At 37.7% G+C, this 23,455-nt stretch overlaps 1 protein-coding gene and 1 long non-coding RNA gene across 2 annotated transcripts; one reads left to right on the top strand and one right to left on the bottom strand.

Annotated features, from left to right (window-relative positions):
- Window positions 1-4,966: 4,966 nt before the first annotated feature.
- On the bottom strand, window positions 4,967-11,236 carry LOC102806376 (uncharacterized). The gene has a single exon (XM_006822709.3). It carries the CDS (start codon window positions 11,234-11,236, stop codon window positions 4,967-4,969), a length of 6,270 nt encoding a protein of 2,089 aa, XP_006822772.3.
- A 6,246-nt stretch (window positions 11,237-17,482) lies between these two features.
- LOC146746119 (uncharacterized) lies at window positions 17,483-18,791 on the top strand. Its single transcript, XR_014929447.1, has 2 exons — window positions 17,483-17,711; window positions 18,454-18,791. It is a non-coding gene; the product is annotated as an uncharacterized LOC146746119 (long non-coding RNA).
- The last annotated feature ends 4,664 nt before the right edge of the window (window positions 18,792-23,455 follow it).

Here is a 23,455-nt window from a genome sequence, read left to right as displayed (position 1 = left end):
CACAATCAATGGATAGATTAAGTAATATTTATTATACGTAATGATATATTAATAAGATCTGGGCGAACGGGTATATACGTTTGCCAATACCAATATCGGCATCTACCCCGTTACAATAATAGATTCGTCCAAACCGCGCCAAAAGTCGTGCCGCTGCAGAGTGAATGGAAGGAGAATGGAAAGCTGACGTCACTTTGTGTACAAACAAATAGGGTTAACTTTTGGCGGGTGGCTGAAATTGGTGCCAAAGGTAAAAGTTTGCGTTTATCGGAATACTGGGTGGGAATAGGGGTTCATAGAAAAGCTATACGGGTATGTGTAGACTCGCTCTAGTCAGGACGATTTTTTTTTAAAACATTGGAGTAATTTTCAATTAAAAAAATAATTTCTCCTCTCGCCGCGAAATATTTCTTCAATTTACTTGAGACAGGAAAAATTCAATCTCTCCGACTGTAGCTAGTTGGTATCACTGACCCCTCGAAAAAATGTTTAGAGGGCGTCGCCCCTCCAACATCAACTTGAAACCCCTTGTGTCATCATAATTTGCCCTTCAAAATGCAGGATATCAGAGAGCATATCAGAGAGTCTAGATTTCTAAATTTTTACATGTAAGGGGAGCATGCCCCGAACCCCCTACATGGGCGGATACGTTTTTTTTTTATGAAATGAAATATAAACGCAAATGATTTTTTATATTATACAAAAACAAATTGAACTAATTTTTCAACGGGGGGTGGGGGTGGGCCGGGCCCCAAGAACCCCCCTAGATCCGCGACTGTGCAGGGGCGGATACAGGATTTGTTATGGGGGGGGGGGGGTCCAAACTTTAAAATCGCCAGACTAAGTTAATGATTTTTTTTATTATAGAATAAATTGTTTAACGGGGGAGGGGTCCCGGACCCAAGAACCCCCCTAGATCCGCCACTGTTTCGAGTGTCTATTATTGCCCGAAAGCTGAATATCGTGCTACGACAATGCCAATAACTGTATAATAAGAAATACTCAAGTCACATAATAGAGGGCGTATTCACTCGAGGCATGTCATCATAGCAGATCGCGAACTATTGCTGATCGGTAAGCGATATTTCTAATCAGACAGTAAACATATAACGTCACAGTGCGCTGGCCTATAACTACAGGGGCCTTTAAGATTTTTTGTAAGAGATATCACTCGTTTTTATGTTCGATATTCTCACACGTCGTATTTTTATGTCGTTGATAAATAACCTCTTTACCATACAAGCACCAGTTTGTATAAAGCGTTAAAACTAAAATAATGCTTTAATCCAGACGACCGACCTCAAATGACACTCGGCATGAATCTTTTGATGCGAGGATTGATATATAACGCACTCGTGACAAGGCCGTTTTTGACATTGTAAATACGTCTCGGAATTTAATAGTATTTCAAATTTATATGTGGCAATCAAGATATTAAATGTTGTTCATGCATAATTGAATTAGTAGTTCAATTGTCAAATATTAATTATTGTGGCACTATTGTATCTAAAGCCATAGGAGACATGACCCAAAGTCAGTGATACGTTTTTAATGAGTCACATTGCGTTTTCTGCTGTACAGTGGATTTGTATGTATAAATTTGGTGTTATTACAGTTATTTGTGAATATAAACAATCTATTTCAAAATTAGGCCACCAAACAGAAACGCAATCAGTTGGTGTTCAATCAAAATCGATGTCATAAATACTACGAAGATACTAACATCGTGAAATGTCCCGCCCGTTACTTGTCGACCCAGAGAACAGTGATTTAGTATCATGTAGTACCGCTTTGGAATAGATGGAATTTAAATGGATAAATGGATAACGCTAACGGTATTGCCAGTGACATGCAGTCGACACTGAAAGTCTTGAGAGGCACATTGCTGCTCGTAATTGAGAGAGAATGCCCGTAGCTGGGACGTATTCGTTGGCTAAATCCCATCATCTGTTGCTGCTTTTTCCAGCGTAATCATAACACAGTGAATTTCCTCGTCCCCCATTGCTATCGTGAGCTAGGCGACACCGACACACTCACATACATTACATGGAAGTACATAGTTTGTATGGAACAACTTCCGAAATACTTGCACATAATTGGGGATCATTTTTTTTAATATAAATGAATTATGTTGTTGTGTATCGACAATCGCAAAGTGGTTCCAGCCACGGAGTCAAAATATGAAATAACACCAATCACGTAACTAATAAATTCATTTGGAACACGGCAGTAATGCTTGATACTTTCACTCATATAACAACAGAAAACAGTGGATAACACACTTGCATGTAAGATAATATGAGGTTATTACGAGGATACTGCAAAGTATGCACGAAGACAGTACAGCGGAAGTAGTGAACTTTAAGATAAATTACTCATCTTATAATATGCATGGTAAGAATTTAACGAGGCATGGCGTAATGAGACCGGTTACTAACAACAGCAAACATGCATTTTGTTCTGATGTGAATGAACTAGCATTAAGAAAAATAGCACAGGTACTGTCACAGCAGTTTATTAGGAAACCAATAGGCTTTCTTAGCCTTCTTAAACAGTAGCGTTTATCTCAGATCTTTTATCTGAACATCATAAAAAAAGTAGCAATTATCTTCAAATATTTGACATTGTCTGTTTTGACCTGCTCCAATAATGTGACGATTTATACGCCAATAAATACATAGTGTCGCAGTTGAGATCACCGATCTCGTTGTACGTCCCTCTGAGACTCAATAACGCAGAATTTATATCGACCATTGTTGTATATCTCGTTTATTATAACAAATATCATGAAGTTATAATCAATAATAAACATTGCACCCACTGTGTGTATTAAAATGAAGGTTAACACTCCTGGTTGGCATAGAAACATCTACCATGAATAAACAATTGTGTTTTTTCTACAAAGGATACTCTGATGGCAAAAAGTAGTCAATAAAAGATTTGCTGGTCACATGATTTTACGTCGTAAAAAATCGCCAATTCATAGATAGTCACGTTCTAATAATATATATATATATCTTTGAACGATGACTTCAAAAGTAAAAGTATTGTGGTTGAGCAAAACTTAACCCATTGAATGTCAATGTCAACGAAATATTGATGAAAATTTGTAGCCAATACGAAATTTAGCCATTTGATTTGAAATAGTAAACAAATTCATAGTAGTAATGAGCAAAAATAGCAAAATGTTGACCATAATTTTGAAAGGAATACCTTCAAAGAGTGAAACACAGTTGTGCTATTTAATTCAGATTTGGCGACATGTAATATGGTATAAATATGAGTGAATTGTGAGAAAATGAACAAAATCAAAAATATAAAGTAAAAATGTCAAGGTAAGCTATATTTTTTGGAATATTAGAAAAATTAGAAAAATAGAAAAATGCTAATGGATAATTGCGTGGGGTAAATGAAAAAAAGGGCGCTCTATCAATGAAGGCGCACTCTGAGATCAGTCCTCGAATTTCAGTTAGGTGTTTAGATTATTATGTGACATGTCGGGAAAAATGATGTTTCGTTCTTGTTCACCGAGGACAGTAAATCAGAACAGAAGCTAATCTTTGAGATTCCGCAAACATTGGGATATTAGTCAAAACCGGTAAGCCAATAAAATTCGAACGTGCATTCGAATTAGAAAAATGCAACGATTGCAATCAGTCGAATTCAATACATCATTGAATTGTGAACGTTCAGTGCAAATTTCGTACAAGTTAAACAAACAACAATTTCACATCATAGTTCAAAGATCTCAATGAAGCATTCGGAATGATCTCAGAGTGTAACCTTGACAACACCAATGGCATCACATATTTAACCAACGTAGTTATGCAAAACATATATAACAATACAAAAGGCGTATAGATAAAATAATAGCAAACATAACATTAAGTGTCGGACAAACAACGTGCAAATGATATAGGACTTTGAACTATGGCAGTCAATGGTGAAAATATGGAAATGATAATTTTATATAAAAAAAACTCAATAAATACATACATTTCCCCTTTAAGTAAAAATTCATCGGTAAAATATTATTAGCACAACGGAGTGTTCTGAGCAATAGGTCAAACGGACTTATATCTTATGTTCGTCCGGGTAGCTTCATGCCACTAACGCCAAGCTTCGATGTATGTAATAATTAATTGATTAGTTGTTTTAAAATGTCAATATGAGCAATTCATTCAGACATCCCATGGGTATGCTGAATTCCCTGTGTACCGTTTTCAAACTCGCCAATAAAAACATTTTAATTCCCTCAGACCAATGATATCCCGTATCAGTGTATGTTATATTTGCATTGATCTGAATGGGATATTACTAGCATCGTTTCTAGGCGTTGAATTATAGTGAGTGAAGCATTGCATAGATTATTGGTTATCTGCCATATGACGTCATATGGCAACTGGTTTACTGATAAAAACGTGACAAATAAGTGTATTAAAACACGTCTTACTTGCCATTTTGATGTAATAATGGAACGAAGCAAAGTTCAAAGTTTAGCGAAGTACAACAAAATCAGTAAAAGCGAGAATGAGTGTAAAAAATTTCGTTATATACAGTGAGTGGCACAAAGCTCGTGCTTGACATATACACGTATTTATACAAATCATACCTGTCATCAACTTTTATTCTTGAAACGCAGAGATTTAATTATAGTTATTGACCCGAGAGCAAAATATGTCAACGTCCATAAAGCGCACACAGCCTTCATGCGACATAGTAACTGCGACCGCCCAGATTTTTAAAATGAGACGCTAGCTGATGTGATACTTTTGAACTATTAATTAGGACTAACAATGGTATCACACTAGCATTTCTGGAATGGTGATTTTTTCAATTCCAATACTAGTATCTATTTTTGTTTGACGAAACGTGTATAATGACGACAGCTTTCTGCCTTTCACTGTAATTTAGAATATAATTAAAACATTTTGCTGGCTGGATGATATAAGCAGACATCATTGTCTTAAAGTTGTTTACATTGTGCTATACCTTTCCACGCAATCTCTAACTGCCTCGTGGTAAAAAAGTTTGACGTTAACAGTGAACTAAGGCTGCATTTGTGTGTCGTCCTTATTTGTCCCGTTACATCAAAGCCAGGATTGTGTTCTGGTTCAATACCCAACTGTTCCAACAATTGTCCAACATATACTTGTGGCCAAATAAATATTGGCGTCGATTTTGTTGTATGTGAGAGTTTTTTCACAACATCAAAGGAGAATAAATATGGTGGGCCTTGAATAAATACTGGAAACGCATTGTCAGGATACAAATCTACCGGAGTATAGACATCACTAGAAGGCTCTCTATCGGGGACAATGTTACTTTGTACATACCCGGATGCTAAATTGCTTCTGTTACTCGCACGCAAATATTCAAAAATGGCGAGGTAGTTAACGAAAATGGAATCGTCACTGTATAACACATACTGCATGTTTTTACAAAACGCGGAACTCCACTGAAGTTCAGATACTAAAATTTGAGTAGAATGTTCTATGTTGTCTACAAGGTCTACAAACACAATATCTCCGTGTTGGCTGCTTTCCTGTGTGACGTCATCGTTCACCTGCGCAGAAACACTGGCACTTTTTGTGACAAAGAAAATAACCCTGATTGCCCGAAGAACTGTCGTCTGCGCTACTACTTTACGGATCAATGTCCTTACGCGGAAATTGTTCGGTGCGCTGCGAGTTATAATCAGAATTATAGTTTCTGGGCTACAGTTTTGTGCCACATGACTGTCATCTACATAACGTACAATAGTTGTGTCTACGTAAGATTTAGGTTTGAAGGTTTCAAACTTTGTAAATTTTTGGTGCGAGTCACAAAGAATGTTTTTATTTTGTTGGTACCAAAACCTGTACATTTCATCTGAGGACGCATGATGGCGCGCGACAAGCCCGTTAAGTTGGCAGGCACTGTGTTGGTCTCCACTAATGTCAATTCTAGTTTCTGACTGTGGTAACAAACCAATGTTTTGTATCACCGTTCCAATAAACACATCCTCGTTCGCCAGCAATGGCGCGTCAAACGCAGCTTTGTAGACGCGATTTGCGACGTCCTTCGATAATACATACATAGGACCGGCGTTGTACGGAGGGAAAGGCCTATCCGGCCACACTTCCTTTGAAACTGAATTTTTATTTGAAGAGTCCCTCAGAGGCATCATACCCCTATAAGTGAACCCACGATAAATGTTAACTCTGTCTATTTGTTCCAGTGATGTCATCAAAAGTTTAACATTTGCGTAAACGTCATCATCAATTTTCACGACGTAATTCACACCCAGACAATATTCATTAATCCATTTCAATCCCATAATAGTTTTCAACACCAGGTTTCTGTATGTTTCTATAAAGTCGCCCTGTAAAATGTCACCAAAATCTCGGGACTCTGTTTTGACTTCCATTTCAACATCACGAGAATTCTTCTTCCCCAGAAGAAAAACAGTTGCCATATTCCTAGATTCGACTTTCTCATAATACTGGCCCCAAGTCTCGCGAATTGCCCTTCTCCGTGAAAAACTTGAACTCTCCGAGATTACCAGAAAAATGACGTCATTATCACAATTGACAACTTTTTTATCGGGGAGTTGAATAAATGTTAAATCATGTTCCGTGATACGTTGCTCGGAAGGACAATCGTCCAAATCGGCGTTCATGATCTGAAGATGATATGCGTAGATACTAAAAGGAGTTTTCATCCTCCAGGAGAAGTAAAGCTGTGTCTCGCATGTTGATAGATCATCCAAGATAGAGCCGCCTGCGAAGTACGAGTGATCTCGCATAGTGATCCCGGTTTTTGTCAACATCATACCCATGAAGACGTCTTCCCATGGAAACATCGCAGATTTTCTAGACATTTGGTCAACTTTTTGTACAACATCGCGGCTCATTATGTAACTAGTTGCACCGAGGTAAGGGGGAAAGGTTGTATTAGGATACGTGTCGTACGATGTGTAGAACAGGTGTTTTTCATTGCGTACTGGCGTCATGTGAACAAGCAGTCGCCCCAATGCTAGTCCGTTTTGAAGGTTTCGATATGGCAGTGACAAATATTCGACAAGTTTTCGAACATTAACAAACATATCTGAACGTGTCTTTAAGACATATCTGGCCCCAGCGCAGAATGTACTGACCCACTCTATTAGTGCTAGTGTTTTTGTTGTTTGATTATGGAAATTATCTATGAAGTTACCCTGAATTATGTCACCATTTAGACTGTCTTCACGTAAAATCGCAATCTGATCAGCTGTGTTCGCGGGAACGCCGAGAAAGAACAGTACTTCAACATTGTTGTTACTTTTCTTGGAAGTGCTCGCCCACGTGACTCTTGTTGCTGTTCTATATTCTTCTTCGTAGGATAATGTGGTAACCATGATCAACAGAAACACGTCTTTCCGTTTACCGTTACTAAACTGGCACACTTCAGGGTGATTGATGAAAAATGACGCGCGTGGATTTTTGGATTCAGAATGTTTGTTTTGTCTCAGATGAAGTGTCGTCGTCTTTCCATCACTTCGTACGTAAATTTGTCGATCACAGTCGTAAGCAGTTACATTATCCGGGTTGTATTCGTTCCTGTCACAGCGAAAGTGTTCACCATTGTGCATGTTTCTTGCAACCATGCCCATATTAGGAGCATATTGAAATGACGCCGACGCCAATGTTCTATGCAGCCAGCAGGAGCTGCCACCTCTAGCTTCAACTGCCGCCGTGTTCCCCTTGACGTCAAAACCTGTATGTACGTCGATTGTTTTTCCAATTTTCTCCACGATTCTCTCAATTTGGATATTCGTAATTTTTCCGGAATATTTTCGCAAATTTTCACTAACCGAAGCCACTGTTTTATTACTAAGTAATATTATCGTCGAATCCACCTTAGAAATCTGTATCGTCCCTTTCTGGCCACTCTCAAGTGTTTCGTCGTCTTCTTCGTCGCTAATCGATGATTTCAATCTCCGTAAATAGTTTACGTCACGATTTCCACGGGAACAAGTACAGTTTTCATCGTAACAAAACCGTCCACCTTTTAAATTTAAGTCGTTATCCCCGTGTTTTGCAAGAAATGTTAACAGATCGGGAACGTTCACGAAAACGTCGTCATTGACGATCATCACGTGACTTGCACATGCGCAGAAGTGAGACATCATTTGAAGCGATAATAACATTTTAAAATTCAGATATTGTTTAGATGTTTTATCTTTGACATTCACTTGTATAATGTCACGATGCATAAATATTTCGTTTTTAATGAATGTTTCCATGGAAGAAGATGAACAAGGACTTCCAACGACGAAAAAAGTCGCCACTCTGCGGCCTTTTATAGAATCGACGTTTGCCCACGTCAACCGAGCATACCTGCGCATGTCATATTTTTGACATGACGAAGCCACGAGTATAAGCAGGTGAATGTTATGTTCGTCGTTACTGTGGTTACACAGTTGAGGCAAATGTTTCAACGGATCAAAATTTTGAACAGCGTATCTACTCTGTGACAAAGATGGCGCTCTCCTCATAAATTCTGGTTGCCTGTAGCAACAAGTTTGAGGAGATTTTTCACATGATTTCATTTCACTCCAAAACTTGTAAAGCATTGTTGGTGTAAAACTATGAGAAGTGAGCCCAACAGACAAAGAACATGCATCACGAAAAACGTTATTACTATTATCAAAACCATGGTGTGGGAAACTGCCAACGCCTAAATCGTTAGTGATGTTACCAATGTAGACGTCTTCCCAGGGGAAAACACGGTAATGTTTGGATTCCCGGTACACTGCATTAACAACATCAATGGACATCACGTAAGCCGGACCATTATTATACGGGGGGTACAGCTCGGCTGGCCACGCTTCTTCGGGGGTGAACCATTTACTGTGGTGGTCCCGTATTGGTTGTGTGTCAATTCGCGTATCACCAAAGTAAAACAGCTTTCGTGGCGACAACGCTAGAAATCGGATCATATTGTCGGTGTTGAGAAAAACATCGTCGTCTATTTTAATGACGTAGTCTGCTGAACTACAGTAGTTAGACGCCCATTCTAATAGCATTATTGTTTTATACGTCAAATTCCGATAGTGTTCAACGAAATCTTGTTGGATAATATCACGATATTTTGAGTTTTCGCTAATGATTTTGTTCTGTATTGACTCTGAGTTACTTCTACCCAGTAAGAAAACCCTCTTTATAAACGTATTATCGTTCCTTGACGAAATTTTTCCCCAGGTCTGCCTTATAGCCAGTCGTTGAATAAAGTGTCCCGGTGACGACAAAATGCCAATGAGGACTGTCAGTGATCGCGTGTTTTCACCGAAACGCTTGCACATATCCTCGTGTTGTAAAAGATATTCAAAATTACGGTTAGTTAAATTATTAAAACTGTTTCCACACTCCAGGTAATCCAACCACAGCCGGAGACCGGATAGGTATTGAGCCATGTTGTCATAGAAACCACTTGACGCTATCAATTTATCAAGATCACAAAGGTGTCGTACTCTACCGCCATTGTCAATATCATCGTGGATAACCGTCCTTACGTTGGTAGATCGAATAGCTTTTTCAATGAAAGCCGTGTTGCCGCAGTAGGAACTTATGTTTACTGCGGGAAACACAAATTTATTAATCAGCTGCCCAGACAATATGAATGTGCCATTGAATCTACTTTTTTCATTTTTCATATCAGAACCAATCATTGCAAAGGAATTTGACGTTACTGACGACAGATATCTAACCGTATTTCTGACGTTAACAATAACGTCATCGTCCACTACCATAACGTAACTCGCTGTTGGGCAATAGTACTTCGACCATAACAAACCGACAGTTCTGCGTACTTTGCTGCCGTCATATTTTCCCAGAACTACCAGCTCATCTTCCGAGTTTATAATACCACTGTCATACATACGCTGCGCACTATCGCTTTGAGAGACAAACAAAGTTACGACAGTTTTATCGTCGACGCGTTTCACTTTACCGTATGTGTCTCGTATAGTTTGACGCCTCCATTTACCGTCGTCGTCGAGTGTATTGACCAGTATTAGGAGGAATACCTCGCCCGTCTGTTCGTTGACATCATCGCTGTTAAAGCAAACGTTGGAATGTGGATCGGTGATCAACATTCCATCAAGCAATGCACGTTCTTCATTTGTCGTATTTACACAGGGGAGATCCTTAGCGGTCATTATACGGTTCCAGGTAAATAAAAGGTCACCTGGCAAATAATTACCTGAAAGTGACGTAGTTATCAAATGGCAATATTGCCGCTTTAATCCGTGTATATCCATGTCAGCGTAATCCACGGGGGTAATTCTTAATCTGTTTAAATGTATGCCCAATAAAACGTCCTCTACTGGGAAATCAGGTGCTTCTGTATATGCTGTTAATAATTTGGACACAATGTCTCTGGACAGCAAATACGACGGACTTTGTAAGTAGGGAGGGTATATTTCACCCGACCACGAACTTTTAGGCACGTAGCTTGAATAACGCTGATCTCTGATCGGCTTACTATCAACTACTAGTTTTCCAGCCGCCAAGTTGTTACCTGGAGAGCGTCCAAGTGTGCGTAATAAATTTGTTGGTATAATCATTGTGCTGTCGTCCACTTTAAGCATGTATCTAGACTCTGGGCAGTACATGGAAGTCCAGTACAGCACGCTCCCTACGTTTGAACTTTCGTGAACTTCCCTGACGATGACAATCATATCCTGATATTTACTGCACTCAATGTCAAGTGTATGTAACTGTTCCTCCTGTTTTGTTACACTTACCAAAAACAATACAACTATTGCATCGTTGTCTTTCATTAAAGCTTTCATCCAAGTTTCTCGAATAGCGTCCCTGTTTTGACAGTTCTCTGACGCACTTGTTATTAGAACCACGCCTGTCACAAAATTCCGGCTTCGGCATTTCTCTGACTGCGTTATATAGAATTCGACGTAAGTTGTTCGTGGAGCCTTCAAGGGTGTAACATGCTCGGTGTTGCTATGATTCATATTCACATCAATCCAACTTCGTAGACCATGTCTGTGCGTACGGTGTATTGACGAGCTCCGTCGCGGTGAGACTATAAGCGTCTGCTGTTCTGGGCCACCTACCTTAGCGACAATATTTTCTAGTACTTGACTCGAGTCTCCTTCATTCGCACTCCTAAATAATATCATAGCATTGACAAACACCAACAACAGCAATACAGATAATGTCCAGATCCCAGATCGTAGTCTCTTCGATTTTCGCATTGTTGAAACACCAGGCTTAATTCAATGAGTAATAATCGGCGGACGTGTGTCTTCTATATATATCACACAGGGCATACGCGAGGCGGTGTTTGTGACAAATCTAGAATAGTGACTGACGTAAAACAGTTAAGGTAACCAAGTTAATAATTAATTATGTTATCCACGTCACCGAGTAGTACCTATTATAGCTAGCGTTGATCTATATATATTTTAAAATCTGCGACTGAATATTGTGGAAGTTGCGATTTTATTTTACACAACGCTGGAATTAAATCAATAATTAGTTATTTCTGTATTTATTACTACAATAAATAGAATGATGATAGCAGTGTAAGTCAGTCAAGTGACCTCGAGTCCCTGAGTAGTTTGACCCTACCCACTCAAAGTTGTCAGTTGCTGAGCGGGATATTTACAATGCTCGACCAAACCAATGGTCAGGAACTAATAATAATAATTTACTCACTGTCACCATAATCATATGTGATAAATACATCATTTATAATGCTAAATGAAGATGAGGTAAATAGGTAATCGAACAATAGCAACTAGTCTAGTCCGGTCCCCCTAGTACAATTGATTTGAACTTTGATACATATGTATGTTATACTGTAAAGATTTTGAATTGCTCAAATTAATACAAATTAATTCAAACATATCTAAAGTACTACCCCAGACCATTCGTCCCGGTGTTATCTCGTGTGGCGATAGCGATAACACCGGGACGAATGGTCTGGGGTACTAAAGTACTAAACGTTTATGTTGAATTGCTAATTTGAATCCACTTGGCTAGCTTATGGAACAATTCTTAGTGGGAATGGTATTCTGTAATTTAGCACCTGAATACAAAAAAGTGATAAACGACCGGATGTTATATGTGGTTATATTCCAAGTAAAGATTATGATTGGTGTGCTGTCTAGTGTGATATGAATGACTCACTTGTTTAATGTAATCTGAAATACAGTAAGGTGAATTGTGTTTCATTGAATCGTGAAAAATGTGCTAGTCATCAGTCTGTGCATTTTGGATATATCAAGTATGTCTGTTTTTTTGATTATCGAAGCTGAATGGCTTGTGAACAAGCTGAAGCATGAACCCGTCATTTTCTGAGTTCTCGTGACATAACTTAAAGCGGGGGAGTCGTCACCTGCGCATGCGTCAGATGGCCATAGTGTCATTGTTTACAAACAAGCGCCTGCCCATGAGCTTTTGCGTTTTTAGCGTGTGTTGTTATCGTCGCTTGGGACTCAATTCCAGCGCGTGCGCAGGTGACGACACCCCCCCCCGATTTAAATGTGACGAGAACGCCTTCCCCCAGATATCCAGACCGGAAGTATGGTGAAGTTGAGTGAACGAGTAATATACAGTAATTAATGTGCGTAATGTGGATGTGTCTGATTTGAAAAAAAAAATGCCTGATGATTTTGTTCACGTGAGTTATATGGTTAGTTTAACTAAAAAATGTGTCAATAAGTATCCATCAAATGGAGCTATATCAACTTCATCTATATAGTCACTCCTAATAATAATCGATCCAGACCAATTAACTTTTTCTCTTAACTCTAAATATTATATAATTGGTCGATTTGCTTTTTAATTTGTTATCATTGCACCATGGCAACAAATTCGTTAAATAAAAGCTGACCTCATCAAGATTAAATGTAATGGCTTGCCCAGGATATGTATGAAACAGATTTGAATCGTCACCAAACAAACGAAAATTGAAAAATTTAGTTCAAAAGATCATTATTATGAGAGTAAGGTAGAGTAAGTCACAAGAACGAACCCTGAGTAACTCCGATCCGTACCTAATACGTGATTCTTGAGAAGAGCGCTCATTGAAATGAACTGTAATAGATGCTGTAGATAGTCATTTAACCATTGATTCGAAGACAAATGCCTCTAATGTTCGAGCTTGGCAAATAAGATATTGTGATCAATAGTATCAAATGCTTTTCTAAAGTCGACAGATAGGCCTCGTGTTAAATTACATTGGTACATTTGACGTGATAAGGAATTTACTAAATTGATGAGTGCTAACTTCAGATTGTATTTTTTCTGAAACTATATAGGTATTTGAATAATATATTGAACTTGTCAAAAAACTTAATAATTCGATTGTTAACTATTTTCTCCATGACTTTACTGAATAGAGATACAATTCTGTAAATCGCGTTCTTCACCTTTTTTGAAAACGGGCATCACCTTAACTAATTTCAAGACATTGGAAAATTTACCATTCACTAGTGTCAGCTTATAAATATAAGTCAAGGGATGATCAATAATATATACAGCATCTATTAGAAGATTTGGTGAAAGAGTGTCTCTGCCACACGATTGTTTAGAAGACTACATACGTATGTCACAGCATGGAGGTAATAAGAATTCTTATTACCTCCATGGTTACAGTAACTGATTGAAGGAAACAGCTTTGCACTGGAGGCGGTCCAGAGATGTAATTGGAATTGTTTTAGTCAATTTCTCACCCACATTAACGAAATGATCATTGAAACTTTGAAAGACTTCAACTGAATCTGTAAGAGTGCGTGCACACTGTAAAATTGGTGATTGTTTTGTTTCTCGGCATTGATTACGTCCCATTTCAGCTCGAAATATTATGGTTCACATCCAACAGGTTTGTATAGTAAGATTATTTGGAAATGATAAGTACACTAGTAAGAATGCTTCTGTATGATTTAAACCTAGAAACAGCACCTGACTCGTAATGGCTTGTAATTACCTTTGCGTATAATTTAGGTTTTGTATTAATTGATTTTCGTGATCTACAGAGTTTTGTTTGATTTTGCTTTGGTGGTCTTTGAATGCAAATCACATACGCCTGTACGCAAGAGAACAAGACAAATTCTGCACTGGTGTCATTAATTTGATAAACTGACTGTCATGAAATATTCTGTAAGTCATGTCGAACACTTCGCAATTGTATGATTTGAAATCTCTGAATACAACCATTTTTTTTCTATTTGTCAGTGTTGGTATTTCCAAGCATGTATTGTATGTGAATGATAATTTGCATAAATGTGACCAATAACAGTATTGGACAAGCTGGGAACACGTGTAGGAACAGTGATCAGCATTGAAATTAGCTGATTACTGGAACTTTATAAATTAATATACTCAAAATTTAAAATACCCATCAATATAATTTCTTTATAAATTTTGAACGAATGTTGAGAAGGCTGGCTACAAACTCTGAAATGGTGGTTTTCGGCTTTCTATAAATAAGGCACTGACATTGTTTTTAACCACAGAGAATCTTTCCAGTCTATCTTAAATGAAGGAATGCATATACGAATTGACACCACCACCTGTGCCAGTATCTCGTCATTTTAATTCAGACAGACGGCTATAATTTTAAATTCTCGGTGGATACAACTTTCATAGAATAATTTTAAATTATCGATGTTTTTGTTGAGAGAAAATTGTACTTATTTTTTTTTATTGTGCCAGGCGGCAGTTTTGGACATTGAAAGTCACTGTTGTCTCTCCTGACTTTTTTTTTGTATGTGCAAATTGTAAGTGCTGACACATCTTTGCATTTTTGCCACAGAAGTCATATTCATATTCATGGGACTATCAAATGGCAGTTTAATGCGCTATCCTGGCGTCAACCAGGCTCGGTCGAACACAAGCACCTGCGGACCTTAAACCAAGGTTCCCCCAAAGTCGCATTCGTTAGTGAATGAATCTCGTCCAGTGGAATTGGCCTTCCCATTGAGTCTGTGGCACACTCACCCTGGGTAGGGGGTCGACCCTTTTGATGTTCAGCCTGTGGTAAGATTTGAACTTAGGTATACTGATCATGAGTCTGATGTGATAACCACTAGGCTACCACTACTTATGTGTGATATTGAAAGTGACTTATCAGATACAGAAATAAATGTGTTATTAAAACCAGGAGATGACAGACAATAACTTTCAATATTTTATTGTAAACTAATAAATAAACAAAAATCCACTGAATTTTAGTGATGTCATAATAATGGTATTAGTAGCATCGTCTTTCTTTACGTAAATCCAACCATTTTATGTCCACATAAACATAATAAACGAAATTCACCTGAGGTTTTCATTGGGTAACTTGGTGGAAACTAAAATCCCACATCACGACGTTTTTTAGTTCACGTCGATTCTTATCATAGGTGTCGTGTTAATCCGCGATGCTCAGTGTCGGTCGAAAACAAACGCTTATCTATTATATGGTTCTGGTACCAGTATAGCGTAGACACAAATCCAGATATGTTATCCCCCGACTTAAAGCAACGTGTTACACAACATCACGCGCCACCTGGCTCTCTGTTATGTTGTATATACGCGCTATCACGCATTGGGTGAAAACAAATTCATGTTAGGGACGACGTCAAAAGATCGATGTCGGATAAAAAACTTAATTCCTTTAGTTTTTTTCTACCCCCCCCCCTACCCCCCACTGAAACTTAATTGATAAATATTGGTCATAGCGTCAGACTACATTCACCATTAAATACAAATTGATAATCGGAGAGTAGTATTTCATAGCAGTTGGTTGTCGGGTGGGTGTAAAAAGACTTTACAAATGAACCTCATTTGACGCACATATTTACACTCGAACCAAACCATTTTCTCGTCTTGGATGTTTGTTTTTTTTCCTTTTCGGTTATTTCTGTCCATGATTGGATAGAAAAAAAAACGAACTACAAATACTCCAAGATTTGTTTGACTTCATTAAAAAATAAAATCGTTTTTGTAGGATGGAAACTTTTTGAGGTCAAAATCCCCCACCCCCAAACTAAAGCAAATAAGTTTTTTATCTGACATCGATCTGTTGACGTCGTTCCTTATCAACTCCGGAATTAGACCACTTCACCGTGTTATTTTCGTGTCATACGCATTCTTTTGTGGCGCAACACTCAACTCTTTGTCACATTGCCTCTGAATTAACCCTAATGCGTAATTAATTTATGGACATACGGTGAGTGTAAATCAACACGGCGTACGATAACAATGACTCGCAATATGACGGTGCACACCTCGACGACATTATATGCTCTGTTAGTACTGAATGCCAGGCACGTACAATTGTTGTTAATAACTTGGGTTTCTACATTTGCATACTAACTAGCATTTACACTTAGAATTCACTTACTGTAAAATACTTTATTTTCGCTTGGAATTAATTTTCACTATTGTCGCTAAAGGGATAATTCAGTGAAAATAAAATACAGCGAATATACTGTTTTTAACAAAAACTTAACTTAAAACAAAATCAGTGAAAATAAATTTCACACAAAACAGCCAAAAAGTCTTTTCAGCGAAAATAATTCCAGCTAAAATAATGTATTTTACAGTAACTAATTCCACATTAAACTGTCAGATTCCATGGTAACATAAGTCAATAATTTGAGCTTCTTTCGGGATAGTAATGTTTACATACATATCATTTAGCCTAATCTTACTGCAAATGTTACTGTATGCGATGGGACACAGTCCCTCTATCGACTACGTTAACATGAACGACGCCATTTTGACAAGATTTGTTTAGCGATGTCAGCATGTTTGCACGCGAAGTTTTTTCCCTATTAAAACTATAAAATGAACATAATTCCCGATATTAATCTTTGCATTGCAGGAACTGGATGTTTATGAGTTGGTAGGCTGGTTGTGATGCGTATCAGGGTTCAAAAAATCCAAATTTTATAGTGATAATTTTGTTTACATGTTTGTTTACGTTGTGGTTGCCCGAATTTGAAGTCAAACTGAAGTCATACAATGAGGTATCGCTTTGCATGACGGTAAATTTTCCGATTTTAATGAATATTTTGACGGTATTGTAATCTGTCTGACTTCCTGACTCCCTCGGCCCGGGTGTGAACGGTTTGTTTACCCGCACCGCGGTTCGAGACAAAAGAACGCTAGTCGTTTCCAGACCGGGGATAGAGGGACCGTGGATGGGAGCAGTAATAAATGTCATGTTGTTGTTTTTTCAATTTAAAGTGCCTGTGAAATGGCTGCTATTTTCACGTCTAAAATTATCAATTGATACATAAATATTATTAATTTTTATGTTTCTAAGCATAAATTATTTTTTTTAAGTGAAAAAATGTGTTTTAAACTCAGTCTACAGCAACTTTATTTTTTGTATTTTAAAACGAGGCTCCTCATTAGCTATTCATTGCCATACAGAAATTCCCCTTGTGACGTCAGAAAGGGAAGTTGCTGGGCAGCTCGCATTGCCGATACGTGTAAATAAGGCAAATTTCTTGTGCAGTTTTCTCGTCTTTGACTAAATTGTCACTTATTTACTTTTTCGTCGAGGAAGAACGGGCCATAATGAACACTTGGATATCAAATTTGTTGCATGGGGTTGAGTTAGATGCGAGATATGTCCGTTCTGGTGTGGCTGGTCGCAGTGATGTCACCGTCCCCGGCGCACGTTTGTAAACTATCGCTGAACCTCGGCACTGGACAACTTTCGAGTCGGTAAGAAGTTCTAGTTTTTTTTGTTCTAGTTGAGCTTACTGCTCTTTATAAAATATCTTATCGATAATTTCAAAGAGGTATGTGTGAACTCTTTATTATGCTCGATAAACTTAGATCGCGAATTTCCTCAGAAATATTGCCTGCTTCGTTCAAACGTGCATTGGCATCCATATATTGGATTTTCGTTCATGGTCGAAGGCGTGAGTGTCTCGTGTGGCCCGAATGTCATCGGCGTTTTACTTTATCACGTTTGATTTTTTTTTTGCACAAATGAAACTCTTATTTTTTTCCACCATCAACAATTTCTGATATGGTTGTTGGGATCGGCCGACGTCTCTGTGGGCTGCTCTACACACGTAAAATGCCCAATGTTTTGACCTGGCTTCCCTTCACACGAAGCGCGGGTGTGCATTACATCCGCAAGTTTCAAAATTTTAAACGTAAATTTGAAAAATGTTTGGTGAAATAAAATTGACATATTATTATGAAAAGAAAATGAAGAAAAAAAAATTAATTAATTTTTGAATAATCGTTTGAGAGGATTGGGTGGCAATTGCTTATACTTATGTACTAATTGTAAATGTGTTCAATATTTTTTTCATCCATAATTCAAACACATATATAACATAATAATAGTTGCCTTTATTATAGTAAAAAAAGATGCATCATAAAACGAATGAATTACGTATAAACAAATGCCAAATAAAGATTGTGACCTTATTTATTTTCTAAACCTCCACAGGTTAACGAGGGGATACTTGAAGTTTATTGAAAAAGACTACAGTACTACCAGAGTGAGCAGTAACAGAGTTATCAATATTTATGTCAGAGAATTATTTAGGACTTAAATTACCAAATCTTGGTTTTTCATAGATTCCAAAATCTGAAGATGTGTTTCCTTTTTTCATTGTCACACAGTGTCACTCAATTAAAACCATATACTATAGTAATAGTAATCCATGTACAAATTATATTTTATTCACATTATTTTCCTCACATACATGTACAGACAATCCAATGTTTACATTGTCATATTTCTTTGTTCATCACAAGTCTAAATAAAATTTGTGAACTGTGTAACGTAGCCTGTTTTTTATTAGCATAATTGTTGCAGCATCTGGAAATGTATTTACACTGTTATGTGAATCTTGTAGTGTGGCAATGAACTGCCGAGACTTTGTCAGGGTGGGCATACTGGCTGTTGAGTGGCAGGGGTGCATCATCAAGTGTATGTAATACACAATCTCCTCCAACATACAAGTCTAGTGTATTGAAGAGCTCTTCTACGTAATCTGTAAATTATAATGAGAGCATTTTGATTCAACAATAGTAGATAGAAAACCATAAAGAATCATATCATACATGCTCTATTGAAGTACATTTCCAGTAGAAGCATCAAAATTAAAATAAAAAGAAAACATATTTTGACATTCTAGACGTTAAACTATAGTGATCAATAAAATAGGGAAATAACTAAAAAAAACGACAAATCACAGTTACTAAATAAATGACCGCCGCGTGGAAATAGATTCAGTTGAAATGGGTGAACGCGTCGGGTCACGACGAGGACAAGTGCGTGACTGGTGGCGTTTAATTGGATAACAAAAATAATTGAGAGCAACACACATACAGACAAATTCAGAGTGGACTCGAGTTAGCGTGATTGTCATACTTATTTACTTGGTGATAACGCATTGACAGCCAAAGCCCGGATTCTTATTCCATAAATGATTTCTAGACATCTCGACCCAAGACATTTCGACCCAAATTGAACATCTCGACCCACCGCATCGACGCGACCCTGTCTCAATGTGGCGACGCGAACCTCTATCTAGTTCAACGTTGATCGACATCTTTTAATTCGAAACATCGTGTACTATCTACTAGTATTTCCAACGCGTGTGGTCGGCGCCTTTGATTGCGTTAATTTTGTTTTTTATTCGCGAAATCTATCACTGGCAGCGTTTGTTTTGTCATGTCTCATAACTGAAAGTCCAAGCTGACTTTGTTTTGGCTGTAGGTATGAAAAACGGGTCGGGATTTTTTGGGGTCGAGATGTCCAGTGCCCCCATAAAATTATTTCGCAGATCAAGCTAGAAGGAAAGTAACAGAGGTGTGAATTCGACATTCAACACCAACCACCGAACAATTCAGAAACTTTTAGCCTGCGAAAATGAAAACAATTAGCAGTGTGTAAGGACTGCGTAATTTCCTGTTTGTCCGACATGTCGTTTTCGTGTTACTATAAAAAATTATTGATACCTTTACATAACGCAAACTTAATTGTCTCTATAAAGCGATAATCAGGATGGCAAAACAAGTCAAATGATTTGAAACACTTACCCGACGTCTCTCTCTCTTCTGAAATCCGCCTCGGTGATCATGGGCTGGTTCGGAATCTATTTCTTTCAAAATTGTTGGTATTGCGCCAGGTTTAAGTTGTCGGCGCTTCTCTTTAAAACCTAGTTGTTTTTTCACGGCCGAAGACAGTTTTTCGAAAAAAGAATCTGAGGTGAAGTGGACACTACATATGACGCTGTAAGGAGAAGGTCCACCCCAACCTTTTCTCGTTGTTTTCACGGCTTTCGTTTACTGACGTCGCACCTTCGGATCGTTTGGAAAAGTGTGAATACTTACACTATGACTATACGTATTACTGCAACCGCCCACAACACAACGTTTAACCATCACAAACGTTTGTTCTGAAAACAACTTCTAAAAACTCTCTATCTCAAAAAAAAAAAAAAAATGACAAAAAAAAGAAATGCCGACCGAAAAATGTATATCGTTTAAAAGTATGTTGAATCACGCAGTGTTATATAAGTACAGCTCAGGGGTATGGCTTCCTCTCATATTTTGGCATTTGGTGGCGCACTTTCGGCGAGAGTCGGAAATCCGGAAACAGTCGACCGTTTCAGGATAGGTGGGCGTGGCTACAGCACGAGATATATCTTAAATTTACTTGGATAGAAGTAACCATTTTGACAAAAACAATCAATAACTGCCCACTTCAGTAGAACACGGATCTAAAATAGTTAACGTGAGAGTGGGCATTGCACAGGCACTTTAACCATATTGTGTTTAACATGTACGTACACAAGCGCGTGCTTGTTATTACACAAATATTTGACGTGGGGAATACTGTCAAACGTCACATATCTATAAAACCAGCTAATGTGAAATATATAGTAAATTTCAATCTGTAATGTTAAATTTGCGAATAATGTGAACACCTATAAAATATCCATACTTAGGAATGGAATCGCCCGCGAGTGTGTTCATAAAACGTACTAGAAGTCATCGGGCTGACACTAATTTTAACTTTGGTTCTTCGTCGAAAACTAATAATATATCACGAGACGGATTAGTTTCGTTGTTAATGTATCTATAAAGATGACGAGAAGTTACACTACAATGTGGCCAAAACTGACAATGTTATTCCCCAGCTCCTGAGAGCGAGGTTATTTGTAGATATGTTGGCGATCGACGCTGTGTCTGCAGAAGTACTATGGGAGATTGCATGATGGGAGTGAAAAGTCTTTTGATCAGTAAAATAATTTTAGAAAAGTGAAAACTAAAGTGACTGTGAAATAAAGGTTGGTTTTAAATATCATGACATTTGGATGTAATAATGAAAGGAAATTGAACTGGTATGATATGGCAGTACATGTAGCCGGAACGCAAGGTCAGAATCCGGGGTCAAAATACGTCACAATACATCCATCAAGGCGGTTGCAAAGTGTCAACAACTATGGATGAGGTAAAAGACTTCGTTTGCAGTTTGCGTGAATGGCCGGGAAGAAAAAATCATGCAAATTCTGTGCTTCAGTAACAGTATTTGCTTCTTATTTTTTTGTGCAATGGAAATTAATACAAGAAATGCTGCCAATAAACATGCCCTTCTAGTACACAAAACAACCCTGGGACGTTTATCTTGAGAAATTCAAGTTGAGAAGACGAAAATCCCCTGGGACAGTCGTTGTGAAACAATAGACATGCTTCGCCAGGGTATCAAGTTTATTTTGATTATTTGAAGATGGAAACTGCTGCTTTATGGAAGAGCAAAGTTCAATGTCATTGGCACAGTAATGACGTTTTTAGAGGGGTGACTCACTAGAAGTATTCGCCGTGACTCCAGACTTCTCATTTGGGTTCTGTCACCAAACTGTACGTTTTGACGACTCGTATGCACTTCTGGACTTGTAATAATTTTCTGGAAACTGCATAGCAAATCACATATTTTCTTTATTAATTGTTCATAGTTTTTATTTTCAATTTTTATTGTTCATAATTATTTACAGTAATAACATATTTTTTCGATTGTGTGCATGACAGCTTTGCCCACACACAATAAGACAGGATGATATGTACGGATATGTGTATGTTTCATGGGTTAATAGGTCACTCATTTGCTTCAATTCCAACTACATCTCTGGAAATATCACTTGCTGTTTATCATCCATATTGTGATATCTCACAACGTGTCGATTGCGTGTCTGGTGATTCTAACTACTATTTCGCAGAATTTGACCAGCCTTGCTTTTACCAGTCATTTAAGTCAACTCCCATATTGTCCTTCACAGTGAAGGTTAATGCAGATATATTGTAAATTACAAAGAGGTAACACTACAATACATTTCCCTTTACATTCCCTTGTATTACATAACAATCTTTGAGCTGAGGCAGTTATGGTTCTACAACCATCATCAATTCTCTTGTCTTAGAATTTGGAATTGCGCTCTAATGTGTCGATGTGGTTGTTATGGTTAATAGAGCGAACAATAGCACTAGGGTCAAAACATGACACGGGTTCAATAGACTCAATATCACGTGATGTGGGTCAAATACCACTGAAATGATAGTAAACCGCGAAGACCACAGTTACTTATAAGATAATACAGTATAGTGGCGTTATCGTTAATCAGAATTGCACTGAACTGAACTCGATAACATATAGTTTTTGAGAATAGAGATACATTAATGACCGTGCTTTTCGTTTACCTGTAGGTGGTTGCTATGGTCAAGTAAATTCACGTACATCGCCATAATCAACTAAGCGTGATCAGATATTCTAATACCATTATCTTCCTTGATTATACACGGATTGCTCTCAATCTACGAGATTAGGCAAAAAACTATCAAAATAAAAAAACAAACATATGATAAGCTTGATATGATATATTTGACCCTAAGACACGATCTCGATCACTTATAAACTAAATCTATGCACTACACCTATATTTACTATAAAGATTACGATTATATCCCTTTTATGGCTACGGCATCTTCAGTGGCATGTAGAATGCTTGCAAGTTCTTGTATGTGATAATAACGGCGACGTGGACATGTCATAACATGTTTATGAACAAAACACAAAATTAAATGATTGTGTTTTGTATCCGCAAATCTTAGATATCAGGTGATAAATGATGTGTCAATTTAGCGGGTTTTAAATCACACATACATCCAGGTTGAATCAGTAAATATTCATTATTGTCGCTCTGACAACGGCAGGTGGATAAGATATTTTAATGACAACAATTTATCGGTGCATTATTCTTTTCATTGTTTATATTCTGCAAAATGAAATATTACTTGATGATAGAGAAGCCACATTCGACATTCTAGAAACCGAAGTATCGACATTCATAAGTGATATTTCACACTCAAAACTCAATATTTGTGGCGACTTTTTTAGCCGTATATATTTGATATTGTTATTAATGATGTAAATAATTTTATAC

The sequence above is a fragment of the Saccoglossus kowalevskii genome, chromosome 5 (assembly GCF_978046115.1).
Source record: "Saccoglossus kowalevskii chromosome 5, keSacKowa6.1, whole genome shotgun sequence".
Lineage (NCBI taxonomy): Eukaryota > Metazoa > Hemichordata > Enteropneusta > Harrimaniidae > Saccoglossus > Saccoglossus kowalevskii.
Note: the sequence above shows the minus strand (reverse complement) of the source record. Positions and strands in the feature narration are given on the sequence as shown.

Bases quoted from the DNA above. Each gene is read 5' to 3' on its own strand.
- LOC102806376 (XM_006822709.3), bottom strand. From the start codon at position 11,236: ATGCGAAAATCGAAGAGACTACGATCTGGGATCTGGACATTATCTGTA.